Raw genomic sequence first — 18670 nt, 5'->3', positions numbered from 1 at the left:
GTGTGTGTGTGTGTGTGTGTGTGTGTGTGTGTGTGTGTGTGTGTGTGTGTGTGTGTGTGTGTGTGTGTGTGTGTGTGTGTGTGTGTGTGTGTGTGTGTGTGTGTGTGTGTGTGTGTGTGTGTGTGTGTGTGTGTGTGTGTGTGTGTGTGTGTGTGTGTGTGTGTGTGTGTGTGTGTGTGTGTGTGTGTGTGTGTGTGTGTGTGTGTGTGTGTGTGTGTGTGTGTGTGTGTGTGTGTGTGTGTGTGTGTGTGTGTGTGTGTGTGTGTGTGTGTGTGTGTGTGTGTGTGTGTGTGTGTGTGTGTGTGTGTGTGTGTGTGTGTGTGTGTGTGTGTGTGTGTGTGTGTGTGTGTGTGTGTGTGTGTGTGTGTGTGTGTGTGTGTGTGTGTGTGTGTGTGTGTGTGTGTGTGTGTGTGTGTGTGTGTGTGTGTGTGTGTGTGTGTGTGTGTGTGTGTGTGTGTGTGTGTGTGTGTGTGTGTGTGTGTGTGTGTGTGTGTGTGTGTGTGTGTGTGTGTGTGTGTGTGTGTGTATGTCTGTGTGTATTTAAGGAACACTTCATGACTCCACAGTTCCTGTATTACCTCAGGGTTTCTCTTTGGGGATTCTGTATTAACTGGAATGTGGTTTTTCTTTTTCCCCCTCTAGTCTCCACAAGTTCAGCCTGCATCACTGAAATCTCAGACTGGACCTCAGCTTGGACAACTGTCCCAGCCACGGCCTCCTCCCCAAGGTACAGTTCTTTGGGCCCTGTGGCAGCATGGACTGACAGACCTACCCATTTGCCTTCAAATAAAAGGTTTCAGTCATTGTTCCAGTTCACTGACAAGCAGGCATCAAATTCAATGTGCTGCTAAAGCATATTCCGCAGCAGCTCAGAAAGTGGAAAGAAAATTTGACACAGATCCAGTTGATACAGCTGGTAGGACTTGGCTCAGCAAAACAAGGTCACTTGAACTGGCACAGGATTCTGGGTACAGAAAGTATTTGTGTTTGCACAAAGCTGTACTGGCTACAGGTGTTGACAAGCGATGGGAAGACGCCTGGAATAGACACCAGTGTGGTGATGCCAAGATCCTTGGTCCATCTGTCCAGGTGTTCCCCTGTCAGCAAGGGCACACCCCCAGCTCCTGTGACAGCAAAAGCAGGTTTGACTCAAGGCTGGGTCAGAACAACAGGCTTAATTTATTGTCCCGATTTATGCTGAGACGATGAAGCACAGGGTTGCCTCATGGGTACTCAGACCACACCGACCACTTAGTTCACAGGCACAATTAGACCCTCCTTTTTGCTTCGTTTGTCCCTTCCTTTCTCCACTCCAACCTCTTGTCAAATTAACACTCACCTCTAATTATCTTCTCCTCATTGGTCACAGTTTTGCTGTATCCAAGATTTACTATTTCTGACACCAAATACATTCACTTAATCTTGGTGTTATATTGTGTTACAAGAATTGTGGGCCTTGCAGGATGCTACACCCCATCTGTCTCCAGTACACCCCTTCAACTCTCCAAGTTTTTTCTCACATCACTCCCCCTTGACCACCTGTGAAATCCAGCCAGCCATCACAACGATACTGTAACTTTTGTCAGCTTTTCACACTGTTATCTGTTATGTCCAGCAATTTCTCATGTCACATCCAATCGTCTTCCACATCCTCTTGAGTTTTGAGTCTGCTACTAACACAGCTGAAGCCATCTGCTGATAATGCTGGAACAGATATATGGATGGTCATATGGTGGTCTCACATCAAATTGCTGGGCCCATGAAGGGACTGCTGACCCAAACCAGCAGATTCAGCTTTCATTTCCTGCAGAGACTCCAGCGACACTTCCTTCCCAATGATAAAAAAAATATTACTTACACAGAAGCATATAGCTTGTTCAAGTGACTCCCTCTGGGGACAGTGGCAGAGCTCCTTCGGTGCTGAAGGAGGTAGAGAAAATAACTCCAGAGACATGAGCATGTCACCAGTTTTAGGCCTGAAGAGAGGTTTTCCCTTATCCTACTGCATGAAGCTACTCTGAAGAGTTTCTCCTATTAGTGAAACCCATTCTTCCCTATCGATGCTCCTGGCTTGTTGTCCACTGCATGCACTTCCTTATCTCCATGTCTCCATGTCCCTTTCAGGTGGGCCACGCCAGCCTCAGGGATCTCAGCCTCCACGGACAAACGCACCTCCACAGCAGCGACTCTCCCCTCAAGGACAGCAGCCCCAGAGTCCCCAGTCCACTTCACCTCAGCAGCAAAGATCACCTGGATCTCCACAGCAAGTCCGATCAGCAACAGGGTCCTCTCCAGTACAGGCTTCCAAGGCAGGCGTGTTCCCTCCACAGCAGCCTAGACCTCCTGCTCAAGGCCGGGCTCCTAGCCAGCCAAGCCCCACTGAAACATCCAAGCAGCAAGCCATCCCACCCCCACATCTGAAGTAGGTGCTCATTAAACTGCTAATATCTGCAGATAGTAGAGTGAGGCTGTCAAAAAAGTAGCCTGAGTTGGCATGAAGAACTTATCACCTGTTGTCAGGCCGCAGTGCCACAGGTAGCAAAAAAAGCACAGGAGGAAGTGGCACTACTCATATATATATATATAAAACTCCAGATGGCAAATCTATGTTTAAATGCTCATTTGGAACAGAGCACACCACTGAATTACTGTGGATCTTCGGTAGAATCTTTGCTGCCAGCTTTCATGGAGCATATCTGGCTGGCACCATGGCAGAAAAGACTGGCAAAAAAAAAAAAAAGTTTGATATTGACAGAAATTTGATACAAGAGCAAATTGGCATGAACAGGCCAGAACAAAGTGCAGGCTAGGAACAAGAAAGAGTTTCTAGGCAATAAAGGAGTAACGTTCAGGAACAGGGTTTCAGTGGTGATGTCTACATTAGCAAGGCAAATGACGAGCAGTGTATTTCAGCACCAAAATGCTGGTGCTAAGGATGCAGTAGCTACACTACAGATTTCAGGTACTTTAACTCAGAGTTTGGTCTTGTGCTGAATGCCTATTACAGACAAGGAGAATCCACTCAGTGACAAAGACAGGAGCAGGAAAAATTGGGAGCATTACTTCAAAAGCACAGTTCTGATCTGAACTTAAACACTAGCAGATACATGAACAGCAAGAGCAGTGTGAGCAACCAAAAGACCTGCACAACACAGTTGACAGTCAGAGCAGACATACCAGGGAGGGCAGGCAAGAGCACACATTGCAGGGGTCATGGCTACCAACTTGCCGAACCGCTCACACTCACACAGGTGAAAGGGCAGGACCATCATTCATGGTATGGCTGATAACAGACAGGTGACCCTCAGTATGAATCCATTTGTCTGTATTTGTAGTAAAAAAGACTTAACTGTTCCTCACAATAGTTGCACCAAATGGCAATTGCATACTTTTTGTGAGATGTTTTCATAAACACTTACTAGTCTGGACTGTGATACTGGAGCCACCTATCCACATTGCGTCCTCTTCCACACCACCTCACCTCCTCCACTGCTGAATGGAGATTCTCCTTGCTAACCTATCCTTTAAGCCTTGAATATGTCTGTGTGATGGAACACAAAGTGTCAGTAGCCAGATTTGAACCTTCTCGTGCTGAGTCTGAACTCTTTTCCATTTCAGCAAATCGCAGTCCCTGACAAACACCTTCAGCATATCTGAATCATCTCAGCGGGGAAATGCCAATGAAGATGAAGCAAAAGCTGAGACCATCCGCAACCTGAGGAAATCATTTGCTAGCCTGTTTTCTGATTAACAGCCCTACAGCTGGATCTGTGCTTTTGTCAGCTGTCACTCTTCATATCAGCGTAACTGATGTCATCTGGAATACACTCAACGGTACCCAGTGATTTACAACTAACACCAGGCTAAAGGGAATTTAGAAAACTACAGTTGTTTTAATACAAACAAAATATTATAATAATGGTCTGAAAAGTGACTGTATAAAAGCGGCACTATTTCATTGGGTTTTGTGCATAATCAGAAACACATCTGTTCCAATGACATTTACTTTTGCCAACCCCTGTGGAATCAACACAGTTACAACAGTGCAAACTAGAATTAATTTTGATTTGCATATAGTCAATACACTTGCTAACTTCCAGTCATTGCACCCTTGTTGAGGTCAAGTGAAAAAAAAAAAAAAATAGGCTTATTTCAGAAACAGATGTGCAAAGTCAGAGTCAAGAATAAGTATTCATTGACTAATAAAGCAAGCATGTTTGAGCACAGAAACACAGAGAACTGTGAAACTTCATGATACCAACTTCAGAAGTCACTTTTCAGAGCAAAACTCAGTACCAGGTATTAGTGAGCACCCAAGATCACATGAGCAGGTCATCCAGGTGGACTGCTGGTTTGTTCCAGATCACCCTGCTCACAGCAGGTAAAACTTTGTTTCATGACTTGCATTTATGTCCCCTGCACATGATTCCTGAGTTCTGGGAGAAAAATGTTATCTTCTAACCCTGCAGCCTTAGCTCAAAAATAACCTGATAAATGGGTCTTACACACACAGAGGGGGGAAAAAAAAAAAAAAAAAAAAAAAAACCACACCACCTTCCCCTGCTCCTGGAAAAAACAGAGATCACACTCACAGTTCACACAAATTCCAGACAAAACCCAGCTAAACTCCAAGCACTTTGTCGACTTGGTCACATCTGGCTAAGTATGTCCCCCAGGAACAGGTGTAATTAATAGCAGAGCTGATGAAGTGCACATACTTGTGTGCTGAGTGTTCCATAATACTGAATGGACAGAGAGATGGAGTGAAACCCTGACTCCTTCCTTGAACTCCTGTTGACTTCATTGGGGTGAGTGCAAAATGAATGCAAAGTGACAAGCCTGCAACAGAACAGGAAAACTCTCCTTTACAAATGATCTGGGGTCCACTCACAGACACCAAGCCATGGGAGGTCATGCATGGGATTGCCCCAAGCAGGCAATGATCAGTATTAGTATTCCCCAACCACTCCCTAGAATCATTCTTCCAGAGAAGACTGAGATGGATCTCTGCCAGGTGTCCTCTTCCTCTAAGACTGCAACACAGAATGAAGGTTTGTATGACCACATACACTAGAACTGAGACATGGCAAAACCCAGGAACGACACAAGCTACATTCACGACTGAAAAAAAACACCCTGGATGTACGAATGCAACCATGGCTACTTCTACCAGCTGAGAATCCAGCCCTTGCACTGTGCTCACTTGATTTATAACATACCAAATGCAGGCGTCAGGCCATCCCACCTTGACTTTCCTTCAAGTTTGGTTAATTATTTTCGTCACAAATCACAGCTTTCAAGCTTCACAAACTTTTGGCTTTGTGCTTCCCTTAGCAACTTGACTGTGACACTTAATGCCCAGAGAAGCAAGGAGCAAGCTAAAAACATGCAAGCCAACGGCACAGATCTTTGATGTTGCTTAGAGAGATCCACAAAGCAGCAAAAGTAACAGCAGCATTTACCACCTTGGATCTTGTGATTCACTGGCAGGAATAAAGCCAAACAAGATTCCTTCCTGTGTAGCACCTGTAAGGAACATCTAAATCAAATCCAGTCATCTGGACCTTATATGACCTACCCCAGAGCAGGCCTTCACACATCTAATGGCCTCTGTGATCTGTGCGCTTTCAGGCAAGTAACAGCATAGCTTTTCCAGGTTGGAATGCTTTTCAGAGACTCATCTGGATCAATGATTTATATCTCAAGTTCCCTATTATAGAATCATTCTATTCCTTGATGATATTTTATTTTCAGTTCTGTGTTGTCCTTCCAAGTTTGCTGAGCAGTTTACACTGTAGCATCATGAATCTATGTCACTGTCTGAGAAAAAACCCAGACCCTGCTGTTTTGCAGTCTCCAGGAGCAATAAAAGTGACAAAATGTCTTGAGCAAGCACTGCCCCACTGGCAAGAACAATAGCAGATTAACAGGCTCCACTAAATAGAGAGGAGGTAATACAACCCTCGTGGGAGAGGATTTCCTTCTGTAACACTTCCCTCAGCTTGGCTTATGCCTTTCCCAACTAAATGGTCACCAGAGATGCAAAGACAGAAATAAAAGTTCACTGCCAGAATCCTCAGTTGTTCTATCCCCTGAATCTTTTTATGCCTTTCTTACCAAGACAACCTATACAAAAAATAAGTAACTAGTGAGTAGAACAGCACAGCCTCATTTATCACCCACAGCTCATCACTGTAACCACAATGGTTAAATCATTTGGTGATGCTGCATTTGAACACAACAGGGCTGTCCTCCAAGGGACCACAGTAATAGGACGGCACTGTTGACTTCATACCCAGCAGTGACTCAGATCTCTCCATTTGCCTACAACCTTCCAGCTGCCATCTTTCAAGGGACAAGCAAACAGAATGGCATGGTATGCCCCCTCCTGCTATCACCAGCCTGCAAAATCAAGTAAAAGCAACAGGCACTCTCAGTTTAACTTGGGTACTCCCTGGTTTCTGAAAGGCTTCAGTTCTACCCACAGAAGTGCTGTAACGAAAACACTGAGTTGATTTCCTACGTTAAAATGATGAATCTCTCTACTATGTCTTACAAATGTTCCAACAGTACACTTCAATCTACAACTGTGATGCTCACAGACTAAATGTGGTGGCTAGCAGGAGATCCACAAATACATTGTCATATATTCAGTTTATCACCTTTGATGCAGAGTTTCTACCCCAAAATCTCCATCATCTAACAAAGCAAAAGAGAGGGCGAATACAATGGGTGTAATCTCCACTTATATGAATGGGAAACTAACATATACATCAGAGATATTTACCTAAATAACAGATAACAGCTGGATTTACAGGCAGTAAAAAGGCAATAGAAAAACCTTTTGAATAGAAGGTATATTCAAATCACAGGGCAGACATGCCCCACTTCATGCCTTGGGATCTTTCTCAGATGTTTGTGAAAATTGAGCGCCTGGTCAGAGCTTCCCTTTTGTCCTGCATGTTTTAATTTTCTTCACATGGAAGCCAGGAAACTAACAGATCTTTATGTTTGGATCCAGCCCAAGGAGCCAGGACACAGCTATGACACCAGCTCATATGCACCACCTGGAAAATTACTTTACATTTTGCTATTTAGATACACACTGAGAAATATCTTGACTTTCTTGTAATATCTAGGTGTGGTCTTTCAAGAGGAAGGTCACCTACATTCCCATGCAACTGAAAGTCTTGTATAAAGCTAAGGTTCAGAACAACAGCAGTCCTGCTCATAGCTGCAGCAGTATTTTCTTCTCTTTCACTAGTCACAAGCAGATACAGAAGACCTTACACCCTGCACATGACCCAGTTACTTCATCTGGTTGGTTGAAGTTTTGTGAGCAACTGAAAACTAACTAGAAAAGCCAAAGACAATAGTTCCTTATTTCCAAGGGACTGTTAGTAGCAGAAATTCTAACAATGCTGGATACAGATGAAACATGACAGGTGACAAATGCCCATGTTCAGGTATTTCATCTTCTGTGATTTCTCTTCTATAGAGTTTAAGAACAGCAATGAGACACATACCTGACTTAGGAGCTGGTGAATAAACAAAATAAGCATATTTTTCAAATATTTTCTCTGATTTGGCTTCTAATTTTATACTGTTGGTCCTGAAATATTCACTTTATATTCCATACCCTGCTTTATGAAAAAGGGAACTCCTCTTTAGGGAACCTGACAGTTCAGGGTAAGTCAGGTTCCTTTATCTTTGGTTTACAACACTTTTACTACAACGTGAAGGAACAATGGAGAACAGGAAGAAATATCTTCAGGTCACCTAGTGGTGTGCCTGTAAAAAGGCCGAGTTCATCTTCTCAAAAACAAACATTCAAATGACAAAGTCCAGGATAAGCAGAACCTGTGGCATCAGCCTGGCAAAAGTATGACAAGGTTGTCTTCATGGCAGAAAGGGCCCAACTCCAGAGCAGCATGGGGCACACCAGCAGAGCAAGCAATGTGACTGTCATCAAGGCACTGGTAATGTGAGAGCCATGGGCACCACAAAATTAACATGTATCACACAGAGATCACTGTTCCCAGAAACAGCTTGAAAAAAAGTGAAGAGAGTTAGAAATTATTTTATCAGTTAAAGCTGTATAACCTGATCTGAATATTACATATGCATTTCTGAAGCACTCATCACAAGGACCAGTAGTGCAACACCAGAGTGTAGGTTTCCCTCTTCCTATTTATAGTCAGCGGAATATAAGGAATCACTGTATGCTCTAAGACACCTGAAAATAAATTTCACTCAAGTTAAAACTTTGTTGGAATGAGGCAATTCAACCACTGCAGGCAGTGTTAAAAATCAAGGCAGATCTCGGTATCGAAGTGAAACCAATGTCCCCAGGCGCTACAAATACATACTCTGAGGTGTTTAATTATATATGCCCTCAGTGTAAAGTAGAAAAGGGAAGAAAGCAGAAATACAACTTTTGACATCGAAATAAAGTATTATATTTCACTTTCACTGGAGTTAATGGCAATACTTCCTGACCCTGCTGAAGGCAGCTGACTTTATACATAAGAAGATGAATTAGTGAAACATCACCTAAAAAAGCACACAAGTAATACTGATTAAACAGCTTGTATTTAACAGGAAACGTCATCCCATTTCCACTACTGGAATTTCTAAGGTATTTAAGAAAATAATATCAGCTGTCTCAACAGTCATCAGTACCATTTACATTTATAGAAACACTGAGATCAATCTTAAAAAAATATGTAAGAAATGAAAGATTCTAGAAAAGTTTTGTCATTTCAGTCTTCCTTTAATTGAGCTCCAGCATCAGTCTGCAGATGTTATCAGAAGACTTGAACAGTGGTCTTATTAGTTGCTCATTAGTTAACAAGACAACACTTGAAAGGTGCTTATAACATGTTACAACACATTTCCTCTAGGCAAGATACATTTTGATATTCATAAAAGTGGACTTAAATGGAATTTACCGCAGTAAAGTAAGAATTCAATCTGCCTCTCCTGCTGTGATCCCATTTCCACTACAACCAGGTCAACCTGTTTAATACCTTAGGTAAGTTAGGCAGGAGGAGAGATTTGGTTTTGCATCAGTTTTAGTTCACACACAGTAAATGCAGCCATGTTCTACAGCTCCTTATTTGTAAAGCCGCAAAGAAAGACAAAAGTTTTGCTGCTGGTTCTTTGTAAAATTACTCTGCTTCTGTTCAGACTTCTGAGTTGCACTGTAGCATGATTTTACTCAAATGTTTGTAAAATGATTTGTGTTCTAATGTTTCCATTGTAAAGAAAAGCCCTTCCCTGTATTCTTTGTGTATTAAGTAACAATATAAAAATGCTTTTTACCTAATAAAACATTAAAGGAGAAAGAAAACGTAATCTTTGAAAATCTCTACAAACTCACGTCTATTATAACAGTGGTGGCATCCTGTTCTATGTGGAACATAGTGAACAAAGATCAGTAGCCAGGTAGATAGGAACAAACATTTTTCCTGGCAACTTAATAAAGCTCTTCAAATAAGACAGACAAGTATAGGGTATTTAAAGTGCTCTTTACGTGATGCAGCAAATACTTGGCCGATATCCTTCTGGTCACTAAGTAGCACTTCACAGATACTTAAGGGCAGGGCTGTGGGAGGAGGCAGGGAGCAGAACAAACTGTTCTAACGTGTAGCTCTCTGCAGAACAGAGCTTAGTGCCAGGTTGTCCAACACTACCAGGGCATAAAACAAAACCAGCCTTGTGGTTGAATCCTTACCACGCACACACGTTCTCACCACAAAGAAGGCAGGTGTTAGTGCCTGGGATGTGCCATCTCCTGCAGTTAGAAAGCGAGCGCAGGGACTAGAAAACTCACTGAAGGAAAAAGCATCAATCAAATGAACGCACGGCGAATGTCCGTGGGGCGGCCCCGGCCGGGTCTAGCTGGAAACCTGTCACTGGGACCAGCTCGTCCTGGCAGCGTAGGGCTTGCCCCGGGCAAGGAACCAATCGGGTCAAAATGTGGTCTGAATGGAGGAAACTGGCCTGGTGCTTCTTCTGGGCCAGGAATGAGTGAGTTAATTGGGTCTCCAGCATAGGGGAGTGTTGGTCTCTCATCATACTCTCCACCAATCATCATTGGGGGATAGATTGGGTTTGATGGAAATGGATTAGGAGGAAAGGGATTCGGATAGAATGGGTTGCGATGAAAGGGGATTGGATGAGGTGTAGGGGGCAGAAACATCATGTGCCTCCATCTCAGGGCCTCCTTCTTCTGTTTCAACTTTTTCTTGTATAGCTGCAGACAGAAACAAAGGCATTTTAAAACTCTTGAAGTGCTCTGTGTTCCAGCTTCAGCAACTGCATTCAGTTCTCAGAAAAGCACTCCTCACCAGCCTGGAACCCCAGAACAGCAGCTCCCCTGCCTGTCAAAGGCCAAACCCAGCCTCTCTGGAATGCAACTTGTTGATGTTGCTTGCTCTCACTCAGACCAAACTCAACACATATACACAGAAAACCATACTTTTAAACTGAAATTTAACTCAAAGTTACTGCCTCCAAAAGTCTAAGTTTTATCCTCAAATTAGCCCATGGAGACCTATCTCAGAGAGATTACGTAAAAAAGCCACCTACTTCTTTCCAGTCTGTGTCACGAGGCCTTGCAATAAGATCTACAAAGAGAAGTAAAACAATTAAAGAGAGCAGTCCCTTATCTTTAAGCAGCATTCATGCCACCAACACCCACATTTTTGTCAGAACTTGAAGAACCACCAGGAGGTGAGAAAACACCTTTGATCAATAGGTTTTCCATAAAGATAATGCATCTTAAAAAATATAAAGCTCCAGAACCATTCAACAGATAACCTACTTGTACATCCCTTCTACATAAAGCATCAACTCCAAAACCTCCTAAATAAGTAGAGAAATTCCAGAAACACTGTCTACATCTTTGAATTCTGACGGAACTTCCCTTGATCACCACATTTCTTCAATCTCTTGAGAGACTATACCAGGAATAACTCTTCACTTCCTAGTACTTGCAATAGCCAGGGTAACAGATGAAGCAAGATGAAAGTATGCACCAGGTGATGGTAACAACTATAGTGTCCATAAGTAATGGCTCAGCAGATTGTCATTAGTTTTCATGGCAGAAAACTGTGTATCCACTTGAATCACATCTGACCAACTGTAGTGGTCAGCATCACATATGACTGCATTTACTCACGGAGTTTAAAAATCTGAACCTGAGGAGCCTCTTATCAAAATCTGCCAGACCTAATCCCTCTATGCATATGAAAATGGCATTAGAAAAACGTGTCTCAACATTACCTCGGAAGTCTCGCAGATACATAAACCTCCAGAGAAGCTGGTCATTTGAAGCTGTGTAAAGATCGTGGCAAACAGCAGAAAGAGAGATGAGTGAGCGGACATCCAGGAGTCTGAAAATCCGAAGCTTGAGCTCAAGAGGAAGGACCACTAATCCAAACACGTCTGGCAAGTTCAAAGCTACAAAGTGGAGGAAATAGAAGCGTTACCCAAGTGAGGCAGAGTTTACTCTATCTCTGAACACCCTAAAAGAAAGGAAGGACATTATAATCTTTCCCTTAAATCATTTCCCTTTGATGCCGAAGTTACGCCACTTTTCTCAGAAAGCACCATGATCTTCTAGAACAGATTCCTGCAACGTTAAGGACATTTACAGAGTTCACAAAATGGGACAAATGGCACTTTATACTGACTGCTATTGGTCACTGCAAGCCTAAGAAATGTTCCACACACCTAACTATATTTGTAGGCTACAGAACAAAGGGGTAAGTAAAGAAAAAGACCTGCCCAACTTCCTAAGGCCTCAAAAACCCAAACAGAGCACATGCTTCACATAAAACCTTCCCACACTGCAGTCTAGAGGAAATTCCATCAAATAGTCTTCAGAATAAAAAGCTGAGACCTTTTATGGCAATATCTATGCAGAGAAAGCTTGACATCCTACTGCTCCACAAACACCAGCTTAGGTTACTTTCTACCATCGTTTCCAAGCCCTTGATGATCAGTCACTGAGAAGATCATTCCTGGGTTTAGTTTTCCAAGTATGATGCTACGTAATTTTTTCTGCTTTGACAAAGAAATGAATCAAAACTACAGAACTACTGCCACAAAACTACTGTGGTATGATTTTCTCATCATTAAGTGTGGAAAACCACCACTGCAGTCTCCTAAGTGAGACTAGAGTGATCAACAGTTTAAACCAGGAAATTATTGTTATAGCAATATTTTCTGAGATATTAAGGTTAATATCATTTCTTTAGAAGGTATTAATTACTTAATGCTTACTCTTAATATACCCATCACTAAACACTTTCCCACAAGGCTTTACACAGACCCCCTTCTCTCCATCCTCAAAAATGAAGTATAATTTCTAACTGTCAGCATTTTCTCTCACCTTGTCGGGCAGCAGCCAGAAGAGAGTGAACCAGCTGGTCTTTAAAGAGACGGGATAATTTCTGAAGGTCTTTGTAAACACCTGCAACCTTTTCTATCAAAGAGAGATAAAAAGCATAACTTCAGGAGGTTATAATGCAAACATTATTAAAAAACTTAATTCTTCTGATTTTATGTAAGTGGAATTGTAATCTGCTTGTAATCTTGATGGGATCAGCAAACAATCATGCAATAAGTAATTCATAACAAACTACAGACCAGTTCTACAGTCAGGCTAGGCCTTCCTTTGGCCTTAAAAAGCACTACTAAGAGAAATACTTGAGTTCTGCAGAAAAAAAACTGACTCCCAAGCTCTGAGAGCTTCCTTTGTCAGATTTCAAAGCTCATGTGTGACACACACCTATGTAGTGAATGTCTGCAATAGTTAGTTATCTGACAGCAATGTTTCTCCATTCTGTTGTCTGAAGAAAGAGGAGCCAGAAGACTCCACCTTTATACCAGACACACTTCAGTGCTCAGTTAATTCTTCTAAAGCTTTTCAACTAGACTTGTACAGCAGTGACTGGGGTTAGCCAGGACACAGCATAGGACACTGAGTCAGCCTCAATCACCAACAAAGCAGTTCAGATCCTTCAGAGAACAAATGGCCAGTCAGATCTGTGTTCACAAGGATACACATCCATGTGCACTTCCCTCCTCCCCTACCTTAGTTTTCTCTCTTATTTTGGCATTCTGCAGAGAGTTACATGGTCAGCACGTTTTCTGACAAAAAGAATGTAACTATTACAGTGCCACAACAGTGCAGGCACCATCAGCCTCTTAAGTCCTGAACTGCCAAGCACAAGGCAGGAATAAACCCGAATTGCTGCCCCAGACATTCACACACATGCTTAGGGCCTCATAAATAACAGCTATATAGGCCAAAGGATGACTCTGTCTTTGCAAAGTTCTTTCCTTATGTAGTTAATCCAGTAAACTCAAATAGTTTCAACAGCACAGCACGAGTAAATGGCTACACTCAGAATTCCTTTTACCACAAAGCTATGACTTGCCTAAACACATTTTATTAGTTTTGTTGCTATTCTTTACCTATTTGGTCCTCTACTGAAGTATATCCTTTATCACTGTGTGACTTCCTTACTTCTCAGTTTACTACTATGAATACCGTAACTCACCTGGCTCCTGAAAGCAAACAAAGGATGCTGGCAATAGCTGTATTCTCTTAACACTTTTAATCTCTTTGTTGATTTTTAAAGTTGCTGCAAATAAGGAAAAAAAAAATACATTTTGAAATTTAAAACACATTGAGAGGTGACCAAGATCACTTCATTACTGCCTTATCCTTTGGAGGTGTTTTACTTTCATCCCTTATTGCAGTCCCTCAAGGGAAATACCCAACTATAGCAAGAGGCTGGACAAATCAAAGTCACTGGAGAAAATCTACCTCTTAACCTTTGGCAATGTATACCAAAGTTCCTATGAAATCAGACAAGAAACAGATTTCTACAGCATTGCAATGCAAAGGCCAGCTGAGGCCCCTGAAGACTGATCTGCTATGGCTAGAGGGAGAGAAACAGATAACAGAGAGGCAGGAATTGCCAAGAATATTCTGGATCAGGAATTGGCATCTCTTACACCTCAGTAACCTGGATAATCAAGATTCGGTTCTAAACAGAGTGCACAAAAGCACATTTTTCTCTTGCTAAATAATGGTGGTTAGCAATGTGCATCCAGGATAAAAACTTGACTAACTTACCGTTAATAGCAACAAGATCTCCCAAAGGCACACACGTCAAACCAGCAGAACCTTCTTCACAAAGGGGGTGTGTGTACTGCAGCTTATAAACACCATTCCCTCTCCATTTCTCTGGCATAGACACTGCCTTGGCTTCTGTCCCCTAAAAACACACAGAGATAACACTGCCATCCTTTAGTAGTGTACTGAGGCTCAGGGGTGAAAAGAGAGAGAACTGGAAGTTAGGAAATGCCAGAATGCTGCTTGCAAATTTTAGTTTCATCCCAATGTCCATTACAATGACACAAACTGTAACTGTGTGATTGTACACTGTTTTTCCCAAGACTAAAAGCAAACCCAAGGAGCAGTATTTCATTCTGTCATTTATTCCAGCATTCTGACAACCCCTGCATGTACACTCATTTACTGGATGAAAAACATGTTATTCCACCTTTTCTGTGGCTTACGAGGTCTGACAAGGCTTGAAGAATCATAGCTTGAGATCCATTCAAATATCTGAGTGGACTAACAGGTTTTCCTTTCAGTTTCTGCATGAAAAGACTCAGATGGAATCCCAGAGAGGGGCACAACATAATCACAAGTTCAAGTAGACTCTCTCTCTTTCCTCTTAAATCTGCACAGCAATCATCTTCCCTACTTCCAAGTCAACTGATTGATATAAACAAGCTCTCTTCCCAGTGGCAAATGTGTTCTTCAGGAAGCAATTCTGGCTACAGCAATGCAATTCACCTAGCAGATTTATTAAACTGGTATTGGTCAACTATACATGTAAACTGACCCCCTACATGTGTGTAGCCAGCCTCACTACACGAAAAAAACATGAGAATTTAAACACCCACCCTGAGAGCATATATTTTTTTGGCATGTTTAGCCACACATTAGCAAACATACAACAGAAATCTGAAAATCTAAAGGGAAGAAGTGAATTCATATATTGTACAGAGGTGCTACTGTAGGTGCTTGACTGCAAGTACAATACCTCTGTAGATTAGTGGAACCAAAGCCTAACTGAACTCAGCTGAAACTAATATGGATTTGGAGATAACATTTTGTCAGACCTAGGCCTTGTTAACCACCACTTGAACAGGACACCACTGAGATAATACGGATGGTTAAAAGAGAACTTCTTTGAAGTGCTACAGTCTAAGCACGTCTCCACAAGGTCAACAGTACAAAGCAGAAACAGGATGTTATCAGCAGGGTCCCGGCGAGGCTAAGGACTGAAAGAAACACAGGGATAGGCCTCTTCTCTCACACCTAAAAGCTGCTCTAGACCTTACCCCTCAGGCTTACTGGTCAGGCAAATTAGAAAACTGAAACTCCAGCAGCCCCTGCTGCTGATGGACACATCCGAAGCCAAAACTGGATCTTCAGATGCATCTTGTACTGCACATTCCCACGATATTCCACAGCTTTCTCATACTGACCAAAAACTTCCTGATGGGTTGTGCACCTACCTGAGGTACATAGCCTGCCTCCATCATGAGAAGATGTACTAGAACAATCAAGGCATCAGTGGCACTGGTACATTCAGCAGAAAGGTAAAGCATCTCTAAGGAATGTGGTATTTCACCATCAGCAGCTTCACTGCACAGCATGGGTTCTGAAGGATAGGAACCTGTTCCTTCTTCCAAGTCAGCCTCTTCAGGGACTAATCCAGAAGAAAAGTCTAGGCTGGATCCTGCCTTCAAGGGAAAGCAAAACATACCTTCATCCAAAAAAATTACACCTCTATATACATCAATATTATTTGTCTGCTTATTCATCCTCACAGGCACCAAGTCTGATTTCTCATGCAAACTGTACAGATGTGCTACATCTCTATTTTCTATCATCCCAGCTGGAGATCAGGATTATATACAAAGCCTCTGTAACTTTTTATATTTACAATGCTAGCCCTTCATAAAAGCATCTGTCATTTGATTGCATATACTTGAAGACAAAGTGATAATATATTAGAACTTTCATCAGAATTTTCACAACGTACACAGTAGTAATTTACTTACTGTAGTACGACTGTTTTAAAAAATATAGCCAACATGCATGGCAAGTAACCAAAATCATAACGTGGACTGCTCAGAAACACAATAAACCTAAACCGTTAGCAAAAAAACGAAAAATATCAATGGAGTGTATCTGCTGACACTTGAGGAGCACTGTGGGTTTATTGTGGCTTCCTTTCTTCTACCAAAATCACAACATATTATCATGAACCGATAAAACTACCCACAGACACAGTAAAAAAAAAAAAAAAAAAAAAAAAAAAGTACTGAATGACAACCATAAGCAGATATCCCTAAGGCAAGGGTCAGGAAAGGGGAAAAAAAAGAATCTATAGAAGGAGTAGCCACCTGTCCCCTGTCTCTCCTACCTACACCCAGGGGCATGAAATACTCTTACATTTGTATGAGGCCATCATGATGGCATGGCCATCCTCCCGTGGAACTTCCTTTCTCTCACTAACAGCAATGCACATAACCCCACTCAAACTCAGATTCTCACAATTCTAGAGCTGTTCTACAATGACCTTTAGCTGCTTAGAAATAATCCCACCACCTTACACCACAGTTTTGGAGGAAAATGTGAGAATCTTTCACCTTGCCTTCAAATATTAAATATGCAACAGATACCTCTGCACAGCTCACTATGGTCTGACTGACAGACATAAGAAGCTTGGATGCCCAGAGTGACACGTAAGGATTATTAGTCATGACAAGAATCAACTGGACAACCATCCAACCACATTTTCTTTAATTACTTACAATTCTTTTTATCCTAAATCTTAATATACATTGAAATAATACTTTTAAAAGACCACTTATCCATATTCCTCAAAGGTTGTACCAAGGAACATTTTGTATTTTAAATTGCTTCCAAAACAAAAAACTACTTGCTTCCAAAGAACGTTGGAAGACAATTTCTCCCACCTTCTCAAGGTCCTGCCTAAAAAGGACAGGATCTCATCATAATGGGTTAGACCATGGCACTAGGTTTTACTCGCAGAGTCTCCTGCAGGAGGACTCCATCTGCCACAGGACTGCTGGGTGGTGGGAGCTGTTATCTCTTAGTTATCTGTTTAACTATTGGACATACTGTCACACAAAAAAACAAACTAGTGAGTAACATGCAAAGACCGTGCCTATGAGCTGCGTGATGCATACGAGGTCATACAGATGCACACCTGAGAAGCATGAAGCTGGAGCTATGGCAGCAACACCAGCCCCACGCACAAGGCAGACAGGTTTCACTCTATGGCAAGTCACCTGAAGCCCAGGGAGCTGTTATAAACCATTAGAAAGGAATTGTGCACTCATCTTGCAAGTGATGTTTCCAGCAAGCTGTGCCTGTTGCATTTATTCAGTACCTAAAATCAGTTTCCTCAAGAAGAGAGCACTGAGGCATGTAAAAAACAGAATCCTAACTTCCTTACAGGAAGTGCATGTTCCAGCAAGACAAAACAAAACATTTAACCCTGTAACAGCATTAGACCTGAAACATCCCAGGGTCTCTGAACTACCTTCTGCATCATAGATAATATACAATGAATACAGACAAACTTCCACCCAAATAACTGGCTATGTATCAGACAAGAATAAGGAGCCATATATTCTGAAGAGATCCTCTACTATATGGTACAGCAACTGACACAACAAGACACCTTTTTTGCCTTGTGTTGTACAGGGCAGTTCTCATGTACTCACCCTCTCGTCACTCTTCTGAACTTCCAACTGAGCTTCCTGGTTGTCAGATGGCTCATCCTGCCCTTCTTCTTTTGGACTGTTGGCCTGACTTTTGTTTGAGATCAAGGTGGATGGCTTATGACCATTCTGGAGTGGGGGAGGAGCAGAAGGAGGAGGTAGGTTGGGTTGTCCATCTGCTTCCTCTAGTAATAAGCATATCAAATCACCAGAAACAATCCCATATGAAGCTAAGGTCTTCTCATCATCCGAAAGAGCATCTTTTCTGTTCAATGTTATTGAAAACTTGGTATCAGGACTGAAAAACAGAAAGGAAAAAAAAAAAAAAAAAGGAAATATCCTGGCTGCACCTGGGTAATAGATTTAGAAATGCATACTGCATGTTACAATATGCCACAAGTTCTAATCCTTTAATAATTAGCTATATATTAAAGGAACAGTGAGGAAAAAAAAAATATAGTATGCAAGTATTTTCCCCATGTTTCTCTCCAAGTGTATTTTAAGTATCCATAGCTGCCTGATAGGTATAACTCCATTTACAGTAATTGCTCATAAAATAGTTATGAAGGAAAGCAAACAAGTGCCCTCCAAATGAGAGGACATCACACCTAGCAAAATAAGCTTTAAATAAACTCCTGGATGAGCTTATTTTAAAAGTGTCACAGATTCAACCACCTTGCTTTCTCATTAAGCAAAACATTCACTTCCAAAGGTTGGCAGCTGCCCTAAAGCATATGAGGGAAATAAGGAAAGATGCTTCAGGCCAAGCACTGACAGAAAAAAAAAAAAAAGAAGAAAAAAAAAAAAAAAAAAAAAA

At 41.9% G+C, this 18670-nt stretch overlaps 2 protein-coding genes across 2 annotated transcripts; one reads left to right on the top strand and one right to left on the bottom strand.

The window, feature by feature from the left end:
• Positions 1–642: 642 nt before the first annotated feature.
• Positions 643–3751, top strand: LOC103769478 (synapsin-3-like; the record flags this gene model as incomplete). The annotated part of the gene is made up of 3 exons (XM_008936676.1): positions 643–727; positions 2125–2422; positions 3619–3751. Coding segments are annotated over 3 exons (516 nt in total), but the record flags the coding sequence as incomplete, so codon positions are not given.
• A 5918-nt stretch (positions 3752–9669) lies between these two features.
• Positions 9670–18151, bottom strand: FBXO7 (F-box protein 7; the record flags this gene model as incomplete). The annotated part of the gene is made up of 8 exons (XM_008936675.1): positions 9670–10258; positions 10594–10631; positions 11290–11466; positions 12401–12493; positions 13575–13658; positions 14156–14297; positions 15613–15840; positions 17857–18151. Coding segments are annotated over 8 exons (1462 nt in total), but the record flags the coding sequence as incomplete, so codon positions are not given.
• Positions 18152–18670: the final 519 nt, after the last annotated feature.

This window comes from Merops nubicus, unplaced genomic scaffold (genome assembly GCF_000691845.1).
Source record: "Merops nubicus isolate BGI_N331 unplaced genomic scaffold, ASM69184v1 scaffold22103, whole genome shotgun sequence".
In the NCBI taxonomy this organism is placed as follows: Eukaryota; Metazoa; Chordata; class Aves; order Coraciiformes; family Meropidae; genus Merops; species Merops nubicus.
Note: the sequence above shows the minus strand (reverse complement) of the source record. Positions and strands in the feature narration are given on the sequence as shown.